The sequence below is a fragment of the Asparagus officinalis genome, chromosome 3, assembly GCF_001876935.1.
Source record: "Asparagus officinalis chromosome 3, Aspof.V1, whole genome shotgun sequence".
NCBI classification, from domain to species: Eukaryota; Viridiplantae; Streptophyta; class Magnoliopsida; order Asparagales; family Asparagaceae; genus Asparagus; species Asparagus officinalis.
This window is the reverse complement of record NC_033796.1, coordinates 13314320-13331574: the sequence shown is the minus strand read 5'-3', so window position 1 is coordinate 13331574 and position 17255 is coordinate 13314320. Positions and strand designations below refer to the sequence as shown.

Genomic DNA, 17255 nt, shown 5'->3' with positions numbered 1-17255 from the left:
GAACTAAACATATTGATGTTAGATTTCATTACATTCGGGATATAGTTGAAAAGGGTATTGTCAAGTTAGAGAAAATTCCCTCAGAATTTAATCCTGCTGACATGGGTACTAAGTGTTTGCCTGCTGAAAAATTTATATCGTGTCAAAGAATCTTGAATTTTGATTTTGGGTAATTTTCCTTTGCTTTGTGTGTTGCCTTTGTGGCCTATTAACTTGCTTTGTGCTTGTTAATAGCTTTGTGATTTTCCCTTTGAACTCGATGACCGTTTGGTAGAGTTCGGTCCTTTGTGGACTTGGTATGCTTGGTGATCTTACCCCGATCTTTGTGATCTAGAGTTTACTTTGTGTATTCTCTACCATTGCTTGTATCTTCTTTGTGATTATACAAGTAATAATTTGGCGATGATGAGTCCTGCAGTTCCGTGTTTTTCCTATGTGCACTACCTTGGGCCAAAGGTGGAGATTGTTGGTTGTTTTGTTGGCCCAATAAGTTGGCCCATTCCACTAAATGCCCAGCTCCCCCACTTGTGCCCTAGCCCCTCTATTTTCCCTCACCTACCCGATGGTTCTCACCTCCTCCTAAGTCTTCGCGATCTCTGGAAGTCTTCGCGATCTCTGGATTTGATGGCCGCCGCTGTGATTTCATCCCTTTGTCGGCTGCCCCCATCCCTATATATGGGTAATGGGTTGGTAGTAGCTTGGGAGAGGGATGAAGAGGAAGTAGAGGTGGTAAGGTGAAGATCTGAGCTTGAGCTTCCCTCTGCTGTGTGCGATCTCCCCCTTTCTGCGAGTTTGTGCTCCTGTGAGCTTTGTGCTTCTACCCGCTGTGCTTCTACCCACTGTGCGATCCTCTCCCCTACCTGAGCTCTGTGCTCCTTCAAAGCTCTGTGCTTTTACCTCTTTGTGAGATCTGGAGAGAGACTGTGTAATAGTTGCTTTTCTCCCTCCCTTTGTGTTCTTGGTGGTGCACTGGAGAAGAAGATCGGACTGATTGAGCAGGCTTCTGAGCCAAACAGCGACAAGATAACACAACAATCAGTGATACCACTAAAATTCTAGGAAATTGCAAAATTTATGCTTGGTCGTTTTTTTCCCCATTCTCTTTTATAGGGACAAGTAACAGCCTTTCTATTAAATAAGCTGGAATTATCACTTTTTTATCTCAATAAAATCAGAAAAACGTAAAAAGGAAAGAAAGAGAGGGTTCGTTGTCGTGCAAACGCAGTCCTACATGACGTGGAATTATCCTAGCCGCAGATCGCACTAGTTTGGAACCGAGGGACGCGCGGGTTGTTTTATGCAAAAAATTTACTGCGCCCCCCCGGGGAAGCAATCGATCATCTCTCCCCCTTCAATTTCCCCCTTTCTCAGATCGCGCGCAATTTGGAGGTAATATTTGCTTCCTTGATATTCCATTCATTATTTTATCATTTAAATGATTTCACGAAATAATGCTGTTAATATAGTTTTAGAACCCTAAAAATTGGAACTGAATTAGATCGATTTTTTATAAGATTTTGGATTCTAACCTAATAATACATGTACGCTTGATCCCTGTAAAAAGATAGAAGGTTTCGATAACATAGTTGTTTCTTCCTAATTAATTGATATGATTTTGGTAATTTCTAATTTAGTTGCTTCTTCTACTTTGGAATAATGAGTTATGTGGGCATTTTATCAATAATATTATTGTTGGGCAAATAAATTTGAAAAATTATTTAAGATATGATATCAGCTGATTTGATTTTTGCATGGAGATCTCTCAATTTTGTATTTAGCACCAACAAAGAGTAACCCTTGTGACTTGATTCCAATTTGGGTATGAAGATACTTTTCTTAGCTTGCAGTGATGAACATGGACAATAATTTGCGACGATGATCAAGAGAACCAATATGATCGAGCAACAAACCCTGAGATAAGTTAGCCTAATATGTTATGGCATATTCTCAGCCTTTATGAATGTATACAAGTCTATGTGGATATGAAAAATCTTAAAAGATCACGTTCAGGTAAGCTCATAGCTAACTTGACAATATTGTCTGATTAGTGAAAAAATTATTATTATTGGCATTACGATTACTTGATATGCTGATTGAGCACGAACTGCAAACTTAAGCTTTTGGTTGAGTGTTGGTTGTTTGACACTCAAACGGTTGGCTTTCTGGATAACATAGAGAAGCCATCAGGACTCCTGAAACTACTATTCTTTCTTTTGTTTGGAACGAGGGATTTGATGTTTAAAATTTTATTCCCGTCACTCAGTTTTGAATATTGCAACAAAGGGAGGCACAAATTTCCACGGTACTATGGAGTCTTTACTCAGAAAATATCGAGTTCTTGTCTATTTTCTTGAGTTTGGCTGGCATATATGTTGGTAATCTTCATTCCTTGCTATATAACTATCAAAATTTTGCAAATGTCTAAATTTTAGTAAAGATATCTGCTACATCTGACGTTTTACTAACTCCAAGACTTGCTATCAGTAATAGCAGCTCTCATTTTCACTATGAATACATGTATAAATTATTTAGATGTAGGATATGTTTACGTACTGGTTGATTCACTCCATATTTTCTACAGTGAAACAATGGAAGGCAATTTGGGAGGTCAGGCTGGAATTCCTAGACCAACACCAAATCCTCAATCTAACCCTTTTGGAAATGCTTTTTATGGAGCTGGTTCTGGATTAATCCGAGGTGGACTTGGAGCGTATGGCGAGAAATTTTTGGGATCAAGCTCTGAGTTCATGCAAAGCAATGTACCTTCATTGATTTTTCCATTAATATAGTATCATTAATTATCTTTTGCCTTCCAAATTTTTTCAACAGTATTTTTATGTCAACAGATTAGTCAGCGCCTATCTGATCCACAATACTATTTCCAAGTGAATGGGCAGTATGTGAGAAATAAGCTTAAAATGATTTTGTTCCCATTTCTTCACAGGGTAAGTTCCTGTTTCTTTCTGCGTACGTAGATCATCAAATTATTCAAGAGCTCGATATATTTATACATATTTTTATTAATTTATCCCAGGGACACTGGACGAGAATAACTGATCCAGTCGGAGGAAGGCTCTCATACAAACCTCCAATTCATGATATAAATGCTCCAGATCTTTATATCCCTTTCATGGCTTTTGGTACCTACATTGTTCTCACGGGATTCTCACTCGGTGTTTTTGGAAGGTGAAATATAGCCTGGAGAAGTATTCTTCGTTCCCCTTCTATAAATATGATGCAAATTTTAAGTTGCACATATATTGTGAAAATATGCTCTTTAGCACGGTTACTGATCTGTGTGCTGTAGTTTTCAGAATTTTTCTTCGAACCTTAAGAGATTGGCATCTCCTGCTAGTTAAGACTGAGTCGAGTCCCAATGTTTAAAATGTTTCCCGAAGCTGGGTGACAGAATCACACCACTAACTAGTGTCTCCTTCTGCTGTTAAAAGCTAGGTTAGATTGACTTAGCAAACTAATTAAGTTTTTTTTCTCTTTTTGATCACTCTCATATTACAATATGCAAACAAATTAACCAAGGTTTCCCCCCTTTTGGATCACTCTCATATTACAAACAAAAATAATATTGTTACAGTGCCTAGTTTTTGACTTTGAAGGGATTTATTATATACCTTTATTAGATTATTGGTTATCCTGCCTGAATTATGAAGTCAGTAAGATTCATATTCTATTATTAGTCTAATAGTCTCGATATAAAACCTGTCTCAAGACTCAAATGTGTTGACTGTTGATAGATGTTTACTAAACTATCAGGCCTCTTAATTTTCTGAGAGAAGAAGGTGCAGTGAAATGTTTCTTGAGGTTTCTTGGTGGCTGAAATAGTGATGTGTTTGTTCCCTTGTTTTTGATTTTACAAATCATAGAACTATTGTGAGTAGAATAACTTAGGGCGTACTTGTTTTGGCCCAAAAAAAATTTTCAAGATTTGGGTTTCTAGGCTCTGACTGCTTTGAAATTAGTCAAGATTTGTTGAAGTGCTTTCCTAAAAATTATGTTTGGCTCACAGAAAATTTGTGCAAACGCATATCCTAAAACCCCCAAAAGTGGCTTATTTCTTGAATATCAAAATTGGAGGCTTTTGACAGGAAATCACTGGAAACTTAATATTTTGGTGTTTAAAAATTGTGGAGAGAAGTTAAAACCGTACTTTCTTGCAACCTATCTCATTCTCTCTCCTTTTCCTAAAAGGTTGGTTCCAATTTTTTTTATGCATACCAAATAAAAGGTTTTGAAGGAAATAAATTTATTCCCTTGCTTTAAGGGTGAAATAAAAAATCTAGGATATGCATGGATATCTAAGGAATTGGATTTTTTTTCAGCCAAAAACATATATCCATAAATCGCTATTTTGATCTCAACTATCTCTCTGATTTTATTTTTGCAGATGAGTCCCCTGAGTGAATTCTTTCTACTCTTTTACCCTCAAAGGAAGATTGTTTTTTTCACAAATAGACCGCTGAGGGTAAAGGAGTAAAAAAAATTCACTCGGGGTTTCCCTGCGAAACGAATGTGGAGGCATAGTAAGTTCAAAACAATACTACAGGGGATCTATCTGCAATTGTCCCTTCTTATAAGTGTAAGCGTGATTTGTTTCGCGCAGGTTCACTCCAGAAGCTCTGAGCTTGCAGTTCACCAAAGGATTAGTAGGCTGGCTCATCCAGTTCCTTCTCCTGAGAGGCCTTCTCTATTTCATGGGCAGCGGCGAGGCTCCACTCCTCGACATCGTAGCCTACGCTGGTTATGCTTTTGCCAGCATGTCCCTTGCTATTTTCGCCAGGATCGTCTGGAGACATTCCTATTATTTTGTATTTCCATGGATGTGCATTTGTGTGGGGATTTTCTTGGTGAAGACCATGAAAAGGGTTCTTCTGGGAGGGCCGAGGAACTATGAGAAGCACTCGAGCATGCAGCATTACTTGCTCATCTTCATGGCTGCTGCTCAGTTCCCCCTCTTGTTCTGGATTGGGAATTAATCTCGGCCCTTGAATCCTCCTTGTGGTTCTTCTCCATTTCTAGCCAATTTCTCAATGAAATGACATTTTTTTTATTCTCTAGGATTCTTATGGAGTCTCTTTTTTTTTCGCTCCAACAAATCATTTGGAGCTCGATTTACTTTTATATTTGTTCTGTTTAGCTCTCCAAAGGAGAAATGATTATCAGTATCATTGTTTTCTTTGTAATTAAAAAAGAACTATTTTTGTCGATCTACTTAGATAGTTTATAATTCTTAAGGCTGATAAATAAAGACCGGTTAATTTATTTTGCTCTTTTGAGTTTGACGGATTAAGAAGGATTTGTTTAACTCTAATTAAACCTTCATTTAATCGGTCCCAGAAACACCTTATTAGATAACAAAAATAGCCGCTGGGTTTTGTCATGTTAGACCCTAAACTCTTTTCTAATTTTGTATTAGACCCCCAAATTTCATATTTCCAATCTATACCGTCAAATCTATTAAGTTGTTGTAAATAACACCCCCAGTTCATTATTTTCAAGAGTTAATTGTGGTTTATGATAGAAGCGCGGTGGGTGAAGTCCAACAAAATGGTGTAAAACAACTGTACGAGTTTCCGGGTGTGTAATCAGGAGAGGCTTAGGTATATATACCCTCGGACACCCATATCTGCAAGTTTACCCCCAACAATCTTGATATTTGCACATCTACTCCCCCATTCTCCAACATTATAATTTCTTACGCTCACTTATTCTGTTAGGAACATAATTCGGTTAGATTACTTAAAAATCACTAATAATAATAACTACTTCTACGTCAATTAGTCCCTAGCGTCAAAAAAAGTAGGGTTATTCTTAAAACCGCACTGCTTTAGCTCATTTCTTCTTCTGCTGTAGAGTAAAGTGAAAAATCTCTGCCTTTATATGCAACGAAGCCCCTTGGCTGACAACCATAGATTCAGCACTTCCTTTCCTTTTCCTCTCCCAAAATTGACCCACTAGGGTTTCAGTTACCCTCTCATTTTGAACTTTTCCCTTCTCATCGTTCGAAACGATGCTAGCTTTTTCACTGATAACAACCTCAAGGTGCTCTCGAATGTCCCCGTTGTTGTTTCTTTTCAAGGGATCATCCCTCTGCCGCCATCGTTTCTCGAGCTGGAGCTCCACTAGAACCATGAGAAAATGTCTAAAGGAATCGAACACCGTGAGCGCCACGTGGATGTTCAACGACAACGACGGCAAGGAGTCGGAGTCGGAGTCGATGGAGCGGAGAGAGGCGGAGCGAGAGGGGATACCATGGGAAACAGGGTTAGTTGGGGGAGGGGTATAAAGGTCAAAGCACCAACTCTGCTGTCAGAAATGTACAGTCAGCACATTTGGTGCGTATAAAGATACCATCCTTCTGAGTTCTGAGTAATGCGCAAGCAATCAGCTGAAGCCTCCCCTTTTTGAGTTGGCTCTCTCCGCGCCAAGGTGAACTCTTTCTTGGTTTTACTCCCATAAAAAAAAAAGAGAAAACTTAGTGGGGGGGAAAAGAATAAGAAATTTACACCATATACAATGCTCGTTGGCTTCAATTTCTCCCATTAAGCGTTTAGTTTGTGAGGTTTTGTGTTTTTCTCTCTATTGGGCTTAAGAGCTCAAAGCCAAAGTCTACTCCAATAGAGAAACCGCTTCTGGGTCCTGTAGATTCTACTGTTCTATCATCTGCAAGTGGTTTTGGTGATCATTGAAAGAATCTTTCGTTCTTGGGTAATTTCAGTTGGATTTTCTTGATTTTGTCACTCAATTTCTTTTTTAGCTTTTTTGGGTAATTCTTGCTTTGGGTTCTTGTGATGTATATAATTAAGTAACAGAATTGAAAGATGAAATGTATGTATGTTATCTTGAACATGACACTGTGAATCTTTTATCAGCTTGTGAATCCATTGCTACATAGATTCTGATCTTTGAGGCGTGTTTCTTGGATTTCTTTTCCTCATTTGAACAACGAACATGTATGTAAAGAGATCGCTGTGTTAGAAAATTATGGTGTCAGTCATCCTCTTAATAAATTTTCTGATGATATCTTGTAATATATGCTTATCTCTGCAGTTGGCTTGTGCTGTTAAATTTCTATGCTCATGATCTTGTAGAAGGGTTGTTCTTTTCTTGTGAACAAACTAGTTACTTTGCCTTTCATCTTACAATCTTAGATAAAATATAGGTGTCGGCTAGGAATTCAAGTTTGTGACTCCTTTCTATTAGTATAACAATTACCTAGAATCACATATCATCCAAGTCCTTTCCCGTGCAATGGGTTTGGTCATTGACCTAATTCAGTCCTCTATGGATTGCAGGCGGTTCTTGATTCTTAACAGTATCGTGGTTAATTCCATCCCGTTTTAATAACTTGTATATTTTCATGATTTGCTATCATTTTTTATATGTCTCCTTTTTTTATGACATTTGACACACGACTGAGACTCAAGAAAAGGAGACAATAGTGTAGAATGGTTGGCAAGAAGAACCTATTACTGCAATATACATGTGATTTCCAATGAATGGCAATTTTTCTGATAAGCGCTATCTAGGTTATGGCGAACAACTGTTAGTGATTGTAGCTAGGCAGATGGTGATGTTGTTCTTTCTTTATGAATCCTCATTGCAATTAGTTTCAAGTTAGTCTGATCACACTTCCATATTTTCCAATAAGAAAATATTGATGTTGAATTCACCACTAACCTTATTAGGTTTAATATGTGAATCCAGTCAGTAATTCCCTGAATTATATTTTGCAGGTATATCCTTTCTTATAGTCTTATCGGTACACATGAAGTGACTTCTTTTGATCTGAAAAGAGGTTCAATGGAGACTTCTCTGTCATCACAAGGAAAAGAAGGCATGGTTGGTCCTACAGGATCCATTAGAAGGGAAGAATTTGTTAGGATCATTACAGAAGCTTTATATTCTCTTGGTTATGAGAAAACGGCTGCAAGTTTGGAACAAGAATCGGAAATACCCTTGTATTCATCTCCAGTGACCATTTTCAGGAAGCATCTGTTTGATGGGAATTGGGATGACAGTTTGACTACACTGCGTCAATCCGATATGGTGGATGAGAATATCCTGAAGTCTACATCTTTTCTTATATACGAGCACAAATTCTTTGAACTTCTGGAAAAGGATAGGGTCTTGGATGCTTTGAAAACATTGAGAAATGAGATTACTCCCCTTGGTACTAACAAGAAGCGGGTGCATGAGCTTTCTAGATGTATTATTTCATCTACAGAGGGGTTATCAAAGAAAAATTCACAGCTAAAGCTTGTAGAAGAAATGGCAAAATTGCTTCCACCTGCATTTATGATACCTGAGAGGAGATTGGAGCATTTAGTTGAACAGGCTCTTCATGTGCAAGAGAAAGCTTGTACCTTTTTTCGCAACTCCATGGATGCACTATCACTGTATACTGATTGTGTAAATGGCCAATTACCTTCACGGACGATACAGGTCAAAACTATTTTCTGGTGATGCAGGCACAAATGCACCCACAAATCGTTGCTTTGATGTCATTCTACTCTGATAATAGTTGAAGAAGAAAACCAAGTACATACTCTGATGATACAAATGCCCGTGTTCTTTGATTCTATCAATCTCCCTCTTGTTTCATCTCTTTCTGAAGACCAATAACATTTTAAATATGTTGTACCATTTCAATGAAGTGACTAGAACGTAGTTGCTCAAGGCTAGTCAATAGTAGTACCTTAGTATCCGGTTATCTTGATAAGTTTTGACAGTAAATGATCTATTCTTTGTTTTAAGTTTCCGCAAGAACTGTTAATTACTATTTTTAGTAAAAAAAAATGCAGTTACTTCGTGCAATTCAAATCATTCATTTTATATGTCCTCCATGTATATGGAAGTAAGGAAAGATGAAACTAATGTATCTGTTGTCTAATTTGTTGCATCTTTTATCTGATTGGATTTTATTATGAATATTTTGAGCCACATTTAGCTCCAACTGAATCATGATTGACTTTGGAATCTAATGGTTGTACATTTGCCTTCAGGTGATGCTGTATTATCCCCATGTTTCTTAATCATGACCAACTTTTAATGCGCCAACTACTTAATCCTGTTATGTCTATGGATCATATATTGCAGGCACATGATGATGTAGTGTTGTTTTTGAAGTTCTCTAATAACGGGAGATATTTGGCGTCATCGTCGTCTGATAAATCTGCTATTGTGTGGGAGGTAACCTTATTTTTGGATGTTTATTTGAAATCTGATTTTATTCCATATTTCTTTAAGCCTGACAGAGGTTGAGATACGATGCATTATTCTTGTGGATGTGGTTTTTATCTGTTTAATTTAAATTTCATAGATTATGCTATAGGTGACACATCAAATCCATCCCCCCCCCCTCTGCCTGATCAGCACATGGTGATTTCCATCAAACATTCAACTTTATACAGTTGGATTTTCACTTACAAGCTGACCATGTTATTTCGTACCATCAACTTCGAGAAACATTGCATGATGATATATTAAGAAGTTTTATATATGTTATATATTCTTCCTATAGAAAAGCATTGATCTTACCATGTGATAAAGCGTAAATATATCAGTTTCCGTCGTATGGTTACGTTATTTGTTAGTAATATTGGAACATGCCACGCAGACTCAGTTTTCCCAATATTTTTCACAACATTCATGGTTCTGTTCATTTCATCGAGTGACATCCTTGTACCTGTAGGCCTGTATTGACATGTCTCAGCTGATTTCATTCTAAACCAGATGACACAGCCTGAAGTTTTGCCCAACTTCAAATAAAATAGGGTGATGATTCATCATCCAGTATCTGAGTGTGTACAGCCCCTACGTACCATATATTGCATGTGTGTGTACTTAATAATGATAAATATGTGATGCATATGAATTTCCATAGTATGTAGTGTATCCATGCGTGGCTGGTGTAAATTAGTTACTAAGCCAGAATCACTAGACATACATAAATATATGTAGTTTTCCACTGATATTGAAACCGATAGTTGAAATGAACTTATTAAAAATATTGAAACGCATCATACTTCAAATGGTAAAACTGGAAGGAAAAAAATGTTCTCAAACCGCGGGCTTATCAAAACTATAGATTTTATAAGGTATTCACTTTTGATTGTGTAGATATTTAGAACCTTAGTTTACCAAACTATGTATCTTGCATCATATTTTATTTCCTTTTAGATGGTCTTTAATTCAGCGACAACTTCTAGAAGCAAGTTTATCTAAGCCCCGAGTAGTATCTCAACTAATGAGACTTTATTTGTTGTTATCAAAGGTAAATGCACAAGTAGGCCCAGTTCTGATTGTTAGCATATAGAAATTGTTCTGTTATGTAATATGTTGTTAGATAGGAAATGAAAACTGTAAAGGGGTTTTTCGCCTATACACCCCTTACACCTTCCATATTTGCAAACTTATCCCTCAAATCGAAATTACCCCCGATTCTCTCACATTAATTTTTTTTCTTCCTCTTTCATTTGACCATTTTAGTTTTCAAGAGGGAATACGTTGCAAACCTATTGAAAAATATTGGAAATTTTGCAATTGCCTTGTTTTTTTAATAATGCAATTGCCTTGTTTAAAATCCAACATTGCTAAGTTGGAGTGGCAGAAAGACCAATATGCGAGTTTTGGAGGGTAATTTTGCAAATACCAAGATTTGGAAGGTAACTTTTCAAATATGGAAGATTTGAGGGGCATATATGCAAAATCCTCAACTTTAAAATAGACTTGAACGAATCAAATTTGGGCATGGCTGTGAGAATGAGACTTCCGTTCTTATGTGTTCTCATAGAGGTGTTCATTTTCTAGAAAGAGGTATTCTTTCCAAATAATGTCTTGGTCCTTGCTAGCTGATGTATGGACTTCACACAAAAGTAATTATTTCTCGACTGATATACATTAAACTCTTCAACAAGTTGCCACGTTGACTTGGATTTTCAAGAAGTTGGCATCGTGGTGTCAATGAGATTGGTAAAGTACTGCATGCTTCTTGCTCTAATAGAACTAGATTTTATATTTATTGTTTATTTTGCCAATGGTACTAGACAGCAGTTGATTGTAGTGCACTGGGATTGTTTCCAAGGGTGGGATAAAATCGAGGCAGGAGTGTTTTCTCCTTCCTAACTGTGGAGTATGATACTCAAGCATTGTTCTCAAAATCATTGATACTTCAACCTTTAGCCATGTTAGCAAGAAATTGTTGCATGTATTCTTATTAGAACCATGTGTCCTAACGAGAAAAACTAATTCCTCCTTTTAAGGTTCATGAAGATGGGGAATTGACAGAGAAGCACAGACTGACTGGTCATACGCAGCCTGTTGTGATTGTTGCTTGGAAATCTGATGATCAACAGCTTCTCACTTGTGGTCGAGCAGAGGCCATCAGGCGCTGGGATGTTACCTCTGGAGAATGCTTGTCGATCTATAGAAAAACTGGTTTTGGCGAAACAACTTGTTGTTGGCGTAATTCAGGAGAAATTCTCTCTTTGACAACAGACCGGAGCCTTACCTTATGGAGAACTGATGGGACAATGGACTCTCAGACGGAAACGCTAAACATGAATTCGCAATTGGATGTTACTAGAGATGGCAAAATAACCCTTGTAAGCTGTGGGAAATATGTACGTTTAAGTCAGAGACATTCGAAAGTGCTCCATTTTCTACAAGCGAGAAATACAGTTGTTTCATTCTCATTATCGGATGATGGAAAATTCTTGCTGATAAACATTCCAAAGGAGATTAGTTTGTGGAGTATTGTAAGTAACGAACTTGTAAAGAGTTACAGAGGGCCGGAGAACACCCGTTTCTCTGGGTCAAGATCATGTTTTGGGGGTTCTGAGCTGGAATTTGTTGCCGGTGTAAGTGATGATTATCAGGTATGAAATTATTATAAGTATGCTCCTTTTCCTTTCATTAACTGTAAGACTATAGGAAAATCCTATTTATTGTTAACAACAGGTTTTGTACTTTTAAAATGAAATTAGCAAAATCATTTTATACTGAAGATCCTGCTTCTGATTTCCTCTGTTGCTGCTGACCTTGTTCTTAACATTCCCTTTTTCCCTCTCTTAATCTTGCAATTGATTGAGAAAAAAAAGATAGGGAGATTAATATGGTTTCAATGTGCGAAATCATTCGAAAACCAATAAAAACAGAGTCTGTTGTGTCCTTTCCTCTAGTGCATGACTTCTTTTTCTTCTGTGCTACTCAATTTTGCTGATATCATTTATAGAAGTAACCGGCTAGTGTAAATTGATCCATTAGAATTTGCCTTGCATTAACTTAGACTTAACCAATTATAGAAACATAATGTGCAGAAATCCCTGCAATGACGAACCAGGATCTTGAGAATTTGTACTGCGCAACCCAGCTCTTAATTTACTAAGACAAGGATATGTCCTATGCAATAAGTATTTCCTGGCTTGCCCACAAATAGTTAGCTTTAGACTGTTTTCCCTATTCTTTGTATTTTTAGTGTGAAAAAGTGTTGATATTGATACATCTTTGTTATTGTTATAACTTCTGAATTAGATCCCTAATTATTGATATGCTGATGCTCTTGTTACTTACCTTGGTTATCTCAGGTATATATATGGCTCCGAGAGACAGGGGATCTTATACAAACATTACCTGAACCTGGGAGATGTATCAGCTGGAACTCTAAAAATCCACACATGCTCGCTTCAGCCTATGACCGAAAAATCACAATATGGGAACTGATTCCTGTAAATTGACAATGTAAAAGAAAACCATAGGATATTCATTGATTTTTTTTTTTTACTTCTATTTTTGTCATTTTGTTGAAGTTTGTAGAAGATGAAGATTGCACAAATATGTGATCACAATCTCTGCCAAATATGTAGGAAGAAATTTGTTACAGAAACTGTTTTTTTGATGTAGAGACAGGGAGGAATAATCACCCGTTTTATAGTAGGTGCAAACTTGTGCTGTTTCCTTGTAGAGATCCTGTGTCACATAGAGCAAAATGGAAGATGTGCAAAGTATATAATGTTTTTCCATTAGTTCGTACAGTTATCTTGTTTTATGTTACGAAGTCTCTCCTGCTTTCTTATGTTGTTTTTGTTCGCCACTGAATGAAATTTGGTTGTTATGGCTAAATTAAATGGTAAATGGTCAGTTTGGGAGCCCACTAAGGGAAGGGAAGGAAGGATAGGGAAAAGTAGGGAACTTGTTAATTTTTCCTGCTCCTTTTTTACTCTAGTTTGAGAGTGTAGGATTTTTAGCCTAAATGAAAGATATGCAAAGTATGAGAATGTTGCTTCCATATACAGATCCTGTATTTTACAGAGCAAAATGAAAGATATGCAAAGTATGAGAATGTTGTTCTATTGATTGTACAGTCATCTTGTTTTATGTTATGAGGTCTCTCCTGCTTTCTTTCTGTTCTTGTTCTCCAGTGAATAAATTTTTGGCTGTTATAGCTAAATGGTTAAGAAAACTGATATACTACTACTCTATATTGGTACCTTACGAGTAAAGAACTGAACTGCAGCTATGCTTTTTGGTTTTGGGTGGTAGAACGTAAGAAAGTATGCGAAATGATGTGCATAATCTGACCTATATCATATGAAAAGAGCAAGAATTCACATCTTACATCAGCATTTGCATTATAAAGTTTATGGTCAAATGCCTTGTATGCTGGAGGAGTTCTTCACGGCCGCCGCCCCCCCCCCGCCCCCCCCGAAGCTTGTCTTTCAGCGAAGAAAAGAAGGCTGTTAAGAAGTTATCTTTCATCTTTGAACTTCAGGAAAGATTCAGACTACTATGACAGTAATATCAAGATAAAATAACTAATTTTCATGTCATCAACCTATTTATATAACAAGTCTATGCATTGGCCATATTTAATAAATAAGTTTGGCAATGATTTCAAAAATAACCAGTCTCAAAACAGATCCCCAAGCCATAAAACAATAACTGATTGTCTTTAATAAAGGTATTTCTGAAGCCTAACAGCTAGTGAGTACACTTCTGTGTGCATGTAGAACAAAAACGTTTGTATTTCTGGAACTGGAACTTCTTCAGACAAAAACTTCCATCTATCAGCTGTGTAATTTTGACAAATTGTTGATGACTATTATTCCAGTTGTTGAAGCAACAATTGCAGTGCAACTGCACAACGATAATAAAAGGAAGAGAAAGCAGTTAGTTGACACTTAATATCCGAGAGGTGAGCAGTTGATATTCCAACTAATGCTTGAACAGCTGGGGGGGGGATCATATGGATCGCAAAAAGTATCAGTTTCAATCTAGCAGTTGATCTTTCCTATGCATTGAGTTCAATTGTTAATTGTTTTTATCTTTGAAAACTATGTAAAGTAGGTTATTTATTATGTACTAGATGACGTATGGCAGATAAAAAAACACACGACGATGATATACGATGATATACGAAGATATGAACTTAAGGATAAAACATGGCAATGTGTTCTCTTACCAAAATAAAGTGTTACAGAGTATGAGGCATAACATGTCAACTGTTCTTTTATGAAAATTTGGAAGCATTTTTTATTTTAATCTTTTCTTGTTAATGCATACTGTATTTGACAGGAAAAACAAGAGTTCAAGGGCAAGGAAAACTCACTCAATGCCAGATATAACTCCATGATTCACAACTCCATCAATTTCATCCAAAGTTTTTGCTACTTCAGCTGTATCCATCAAATAAAAAACGACTGAAACAAAGTGAGAACACAACTCGTAATATGAAGTATTATCAACAAAATTATAGTAAGTAGTTCAGAAAAAGTAATACCAAGATCAAGTATAGGAGAAGTAAATATAACATCAAGAACATAGTGCCCTTCTTTGGTGACTAGTGGAAAATTGCCACCAAGAGGATCAGCATGCCCATGTGTTGGCCTTCTCCATACCTTCAAAATTTTGAGGAAAAAATCGTGACAACATCAAAATACCCAGTATCATAATCGCATCAAGTTTATATAAATTTAAATATTTTCTCAGTATCAAATCAATAAACCTCTGCATCCCCCAGAAACAAATCGTCTATCTCTTCCGCAGCTTCCAGCCAATTACCCTGATAAACAATTAACAAATTTTAGAAAATATATAAGCTATGATTATTTCTATATCTAACCATGATTTACACAGCTTACAGTTTTAACCAAGACTGGAATAGACCCATCAGCATGCTTAGTGTACTGCTTCTCATTAACCATGAACACCAAATTCCTAGCTGTCCTCATAATGCACTATAAACAGTAACGCAGTATCACTTAAAACGTCCAATCCCAATAAATTAACAAAATTACATAAATCAAAATTTAGTATAATTTACCTTCTCTTCAATTATAGACTCATCACCTTCAATTTTCCTTCGGCCAATTACTGCAGCCAGTGTCCCCTCCTCAACAACATCAGCATCGACAAATGCAAAATCAATCTACATACAAACATCCAATATCTCAACTCAATAAAGTTCTTTTTATACTACAATCTACTATCATTTAACCATAATGCAATTTGTGCACACTTGCATGTTATCTTCATACTTGTCCACCGGGATTCCTGCTTTTGTTGCTACGCTAGCACTGGCCACTGAACTGCGACAAATTAATAAGGTTTATAGTTATTTGTTGACTATGAAATTTGAATGTATGAACACGATTTTTGAACTTACGTAGGGATCCCTAGTATATTAGTGAGACACCCTTGACGTAGTTTCTGACCCAAGTGTTGTATTGCTAAATTGGATGCATGACCCGAGCCCAAACCAATGACCATGTCACTTGTGACATAATTATCTACCTGCATTTAATTTATATAGTTGTGAGGATATTTTAAGAGAATTGAAAGATGAAGAGGATTGGTTACAGTATGCTTTGCAGCTTCTAGAAGGTCTGAGGAGGCGGCGGCGGAGAAGGAAGCCATTATGGTTCGCTTCGACTGAATATTCCGGCGGTATCGAGGAATATCCCGGTGGTGGAGAATTGACAGGGAATATGTGGTGGAATGAGGAGTCAGATGGGCCAGGGAAGTTATCATCTTATCTGCTTTTATTTTGGAGTCACAAAAATGGATAGCAGGAGCTTTTAGTTGAGCTGTAGTCCTTGGTTTTAATAGGGATGATAAAATTTGGCTTTTTTTTTAATTTTTTGCGTTTGGAAAAAAATAAAATAAAAAGATATATAAATAATAATTCCGACCTGCCGGATTCGAACCAGCGACCTAAGGATTGATCTGCAAACAACTACAGTCCTCCGCTCTACCAACTGAGCTAAGGTCGGAGCTTACTGATCTCTGAAATAAAATATAATTATCAATAACTTTAGTCAGGGGCCAAATTACACAGGGTAAGAAAGTAGCGGGATTTTTGCACTGGCGTGGGGTGCTATTGCACCACTAGGCATTTTACAATTACATTTGAATGCTATCTCAAATTTTAATTCGCCCTCTTTAATCTTTTAAATTTTGCACCCCAGTAGCCCAAAACTTGCTTATATAACCAAATAATTAGTAACCCATTGAGCCCATTTGCCTTCAGTAACCCATACCATTTGAGTTTTGTCCATAATTATATAATCAATAATCATATTTTTACTTTTAGATAAAAAGATGTTTGCTCTCATAAAGAAATTTTTTCTAGATCTGCCACTGATTATAAGTCGCTCTTGCAGGATTCAAAATCACCTTCTTTCCAACACCAAGCTAACACTGATTTTCCCCCTAGTGTTAGGGAAATAAGCCAACCCTCATAATAATAATGCTAATTTTTTTTTTAAATTTTTATAGCGTTAACCTTAATTGCTTAATAATTAAAATATGTATTAAGCGTATACACCATTGTTGTGCTTCAAATTTCTCGATGATTTTAAATAATAATGCATGAGATCACCTATAATTGTTTTGTAGATCAGGAATTTCCTCCTTTTATTTGGCCTCATTCCTATAGAACACACACACTGTAACTTACAATTCAAAATAGTGATATATAGCAATCTTTCGCTATTATGACAACAAAAATCCATAATTTGATACTAGTTCCTCACAATCTATGATCCCCTTGTCAGTCCCCATGCATGCAATTATATCGTTCGAAGATATTTTAGACTTTATATTGAGAAAATGGAGCTTTCTACATTTGCTCAACGTCACCTTAATAAGACTAGAAACATTAAGGTAGGAACCATATCAAAACGCTTCACACTGTACGGGACATTCTGAGCCAATGTTTGTGCTAGGATGGGCACAATTTG

The 17255-nt window shown here is 36.7% G+C and overlaps 3 protein-coding genes and 1 non-coding gene across 11 annotated transcripts; 2 read left to right on the top strand and 2 right to left on the bottom strand.

Moving 5' to 3' along the window:
* Positions 1283 to 5224, top strand: LOC109833074 (protein YIF1B-B-like). Of its 5 annotated transcripts, none has more exons than XM_020400626.1 (6): positions 1305 to 1389; positions 1848 to 2010; positions 2582 to 2759; positions 2847 to 2945; positions 3035 to 3186; positions 4619 to 5224. In XM_020400626.1, the coding sequence occupies exons 3-6, from the start codon at positions 2589 to 2591 to the stop codon at positions 4989 to 4991; spliced, it is 795 nt and encodes a 264-aa protein (XP_020256215.1). In that variant the 5' UTR covers positions 1305 to 1389; positions 1848 to 2010; positions 2582 to 2588; the 3' UTR covers positions 4992 to 5224. The 5 variants fall into 5 exon arrangements, with proteins under 5 accessions (XP_020256210.1, XP_020256212.1, XP_020256215.1 ...); XM_020400624.1 differs by having other exon boundaries at positions 1848 to 2375; XM_020400621.1 differs by lacking the exon at positions 1848 to 2010 and having other exon boundaries at positions 1283 to 1389.
* On the top strand, positions 5914 to 13035 carry LOC109833072 (WD repeat-containing protein 26-like). Of its 3 annotated transcripts, none has more exons than XM_020400620.1 (5): positions 5914 to 6444; positions 7752 to 8460; positions 9115 to 9207; positions 11280 to 11894; positions 12603 to 13035. In XM_020400620.1, exons 2-5 carry the CDS (start codon positions 7819 to 7821, stop codon positions 12750 to 12752), a joined length of 1500 nt encoding a protein of 499 aa, XP_020256209.1. In that variant the 5' UTR covers positions 5914 to 6444; positions 7752 to 7818; the 3' UTR covers positions 12753 to 13035. The 3 variants fall into 3 exon arrangements, with proteins under 3 accessions (XP_020256209.1, XP_020256207.1, XP_020256208.1); XM_020400618.1 differs by having other exon boundaries at positions 5914 to 6723; XM_020400619.1 differs by having other exon boundaries at positions 5914 to 8460.
* Positions 13883 to 16082, bottom strand: LOC109833071 (probable ribose-5-phosphate isomerase 4, chloroplastic). 2 transcript variants are annotated; one of them, XM_020400616.1, is made up of 9 exons: positions 15874 to 16082; positions 15680 to 15807; positions 15533 to 15602; positions 15338 to 15442; positions 15156 to 15251; positions 15020 to 15076; positions 14795 to 14912; positions 14624 to 14714; positions 13883 to 14151 (listed from the first exon to the last, which is right to left on the bottom strand). In XM_020400616.1, the coding sequence occupies exons 1-9, from the start codon at positions 16042 to 16044 to the stop codon at positions 14082 to 14084; spliced, it is 906 nt and encodes a 301-aa protein (XP_020256205.1). In that variant the 5' UTR covers positions 16045 to 16082; the 3' UTR covers positions 13883 to 14081. The 2 variants fall into 2 exon arrangements, with proteins under 2 accessions (XP_020256205.1, XP_020256206.1); XM_020400617.1 differs by having other exon boundaries at positions 14624 to 14690.
* On the bottom strand, positions 16200 to 16286 carry TRNAY-GUA. Its single transcript is given in 2 exon segments — positions 16200 to 16235; positions 16250 to 16286. It is a non-coding gene; the product is annotated as a tRNA-Tyr (tRNA).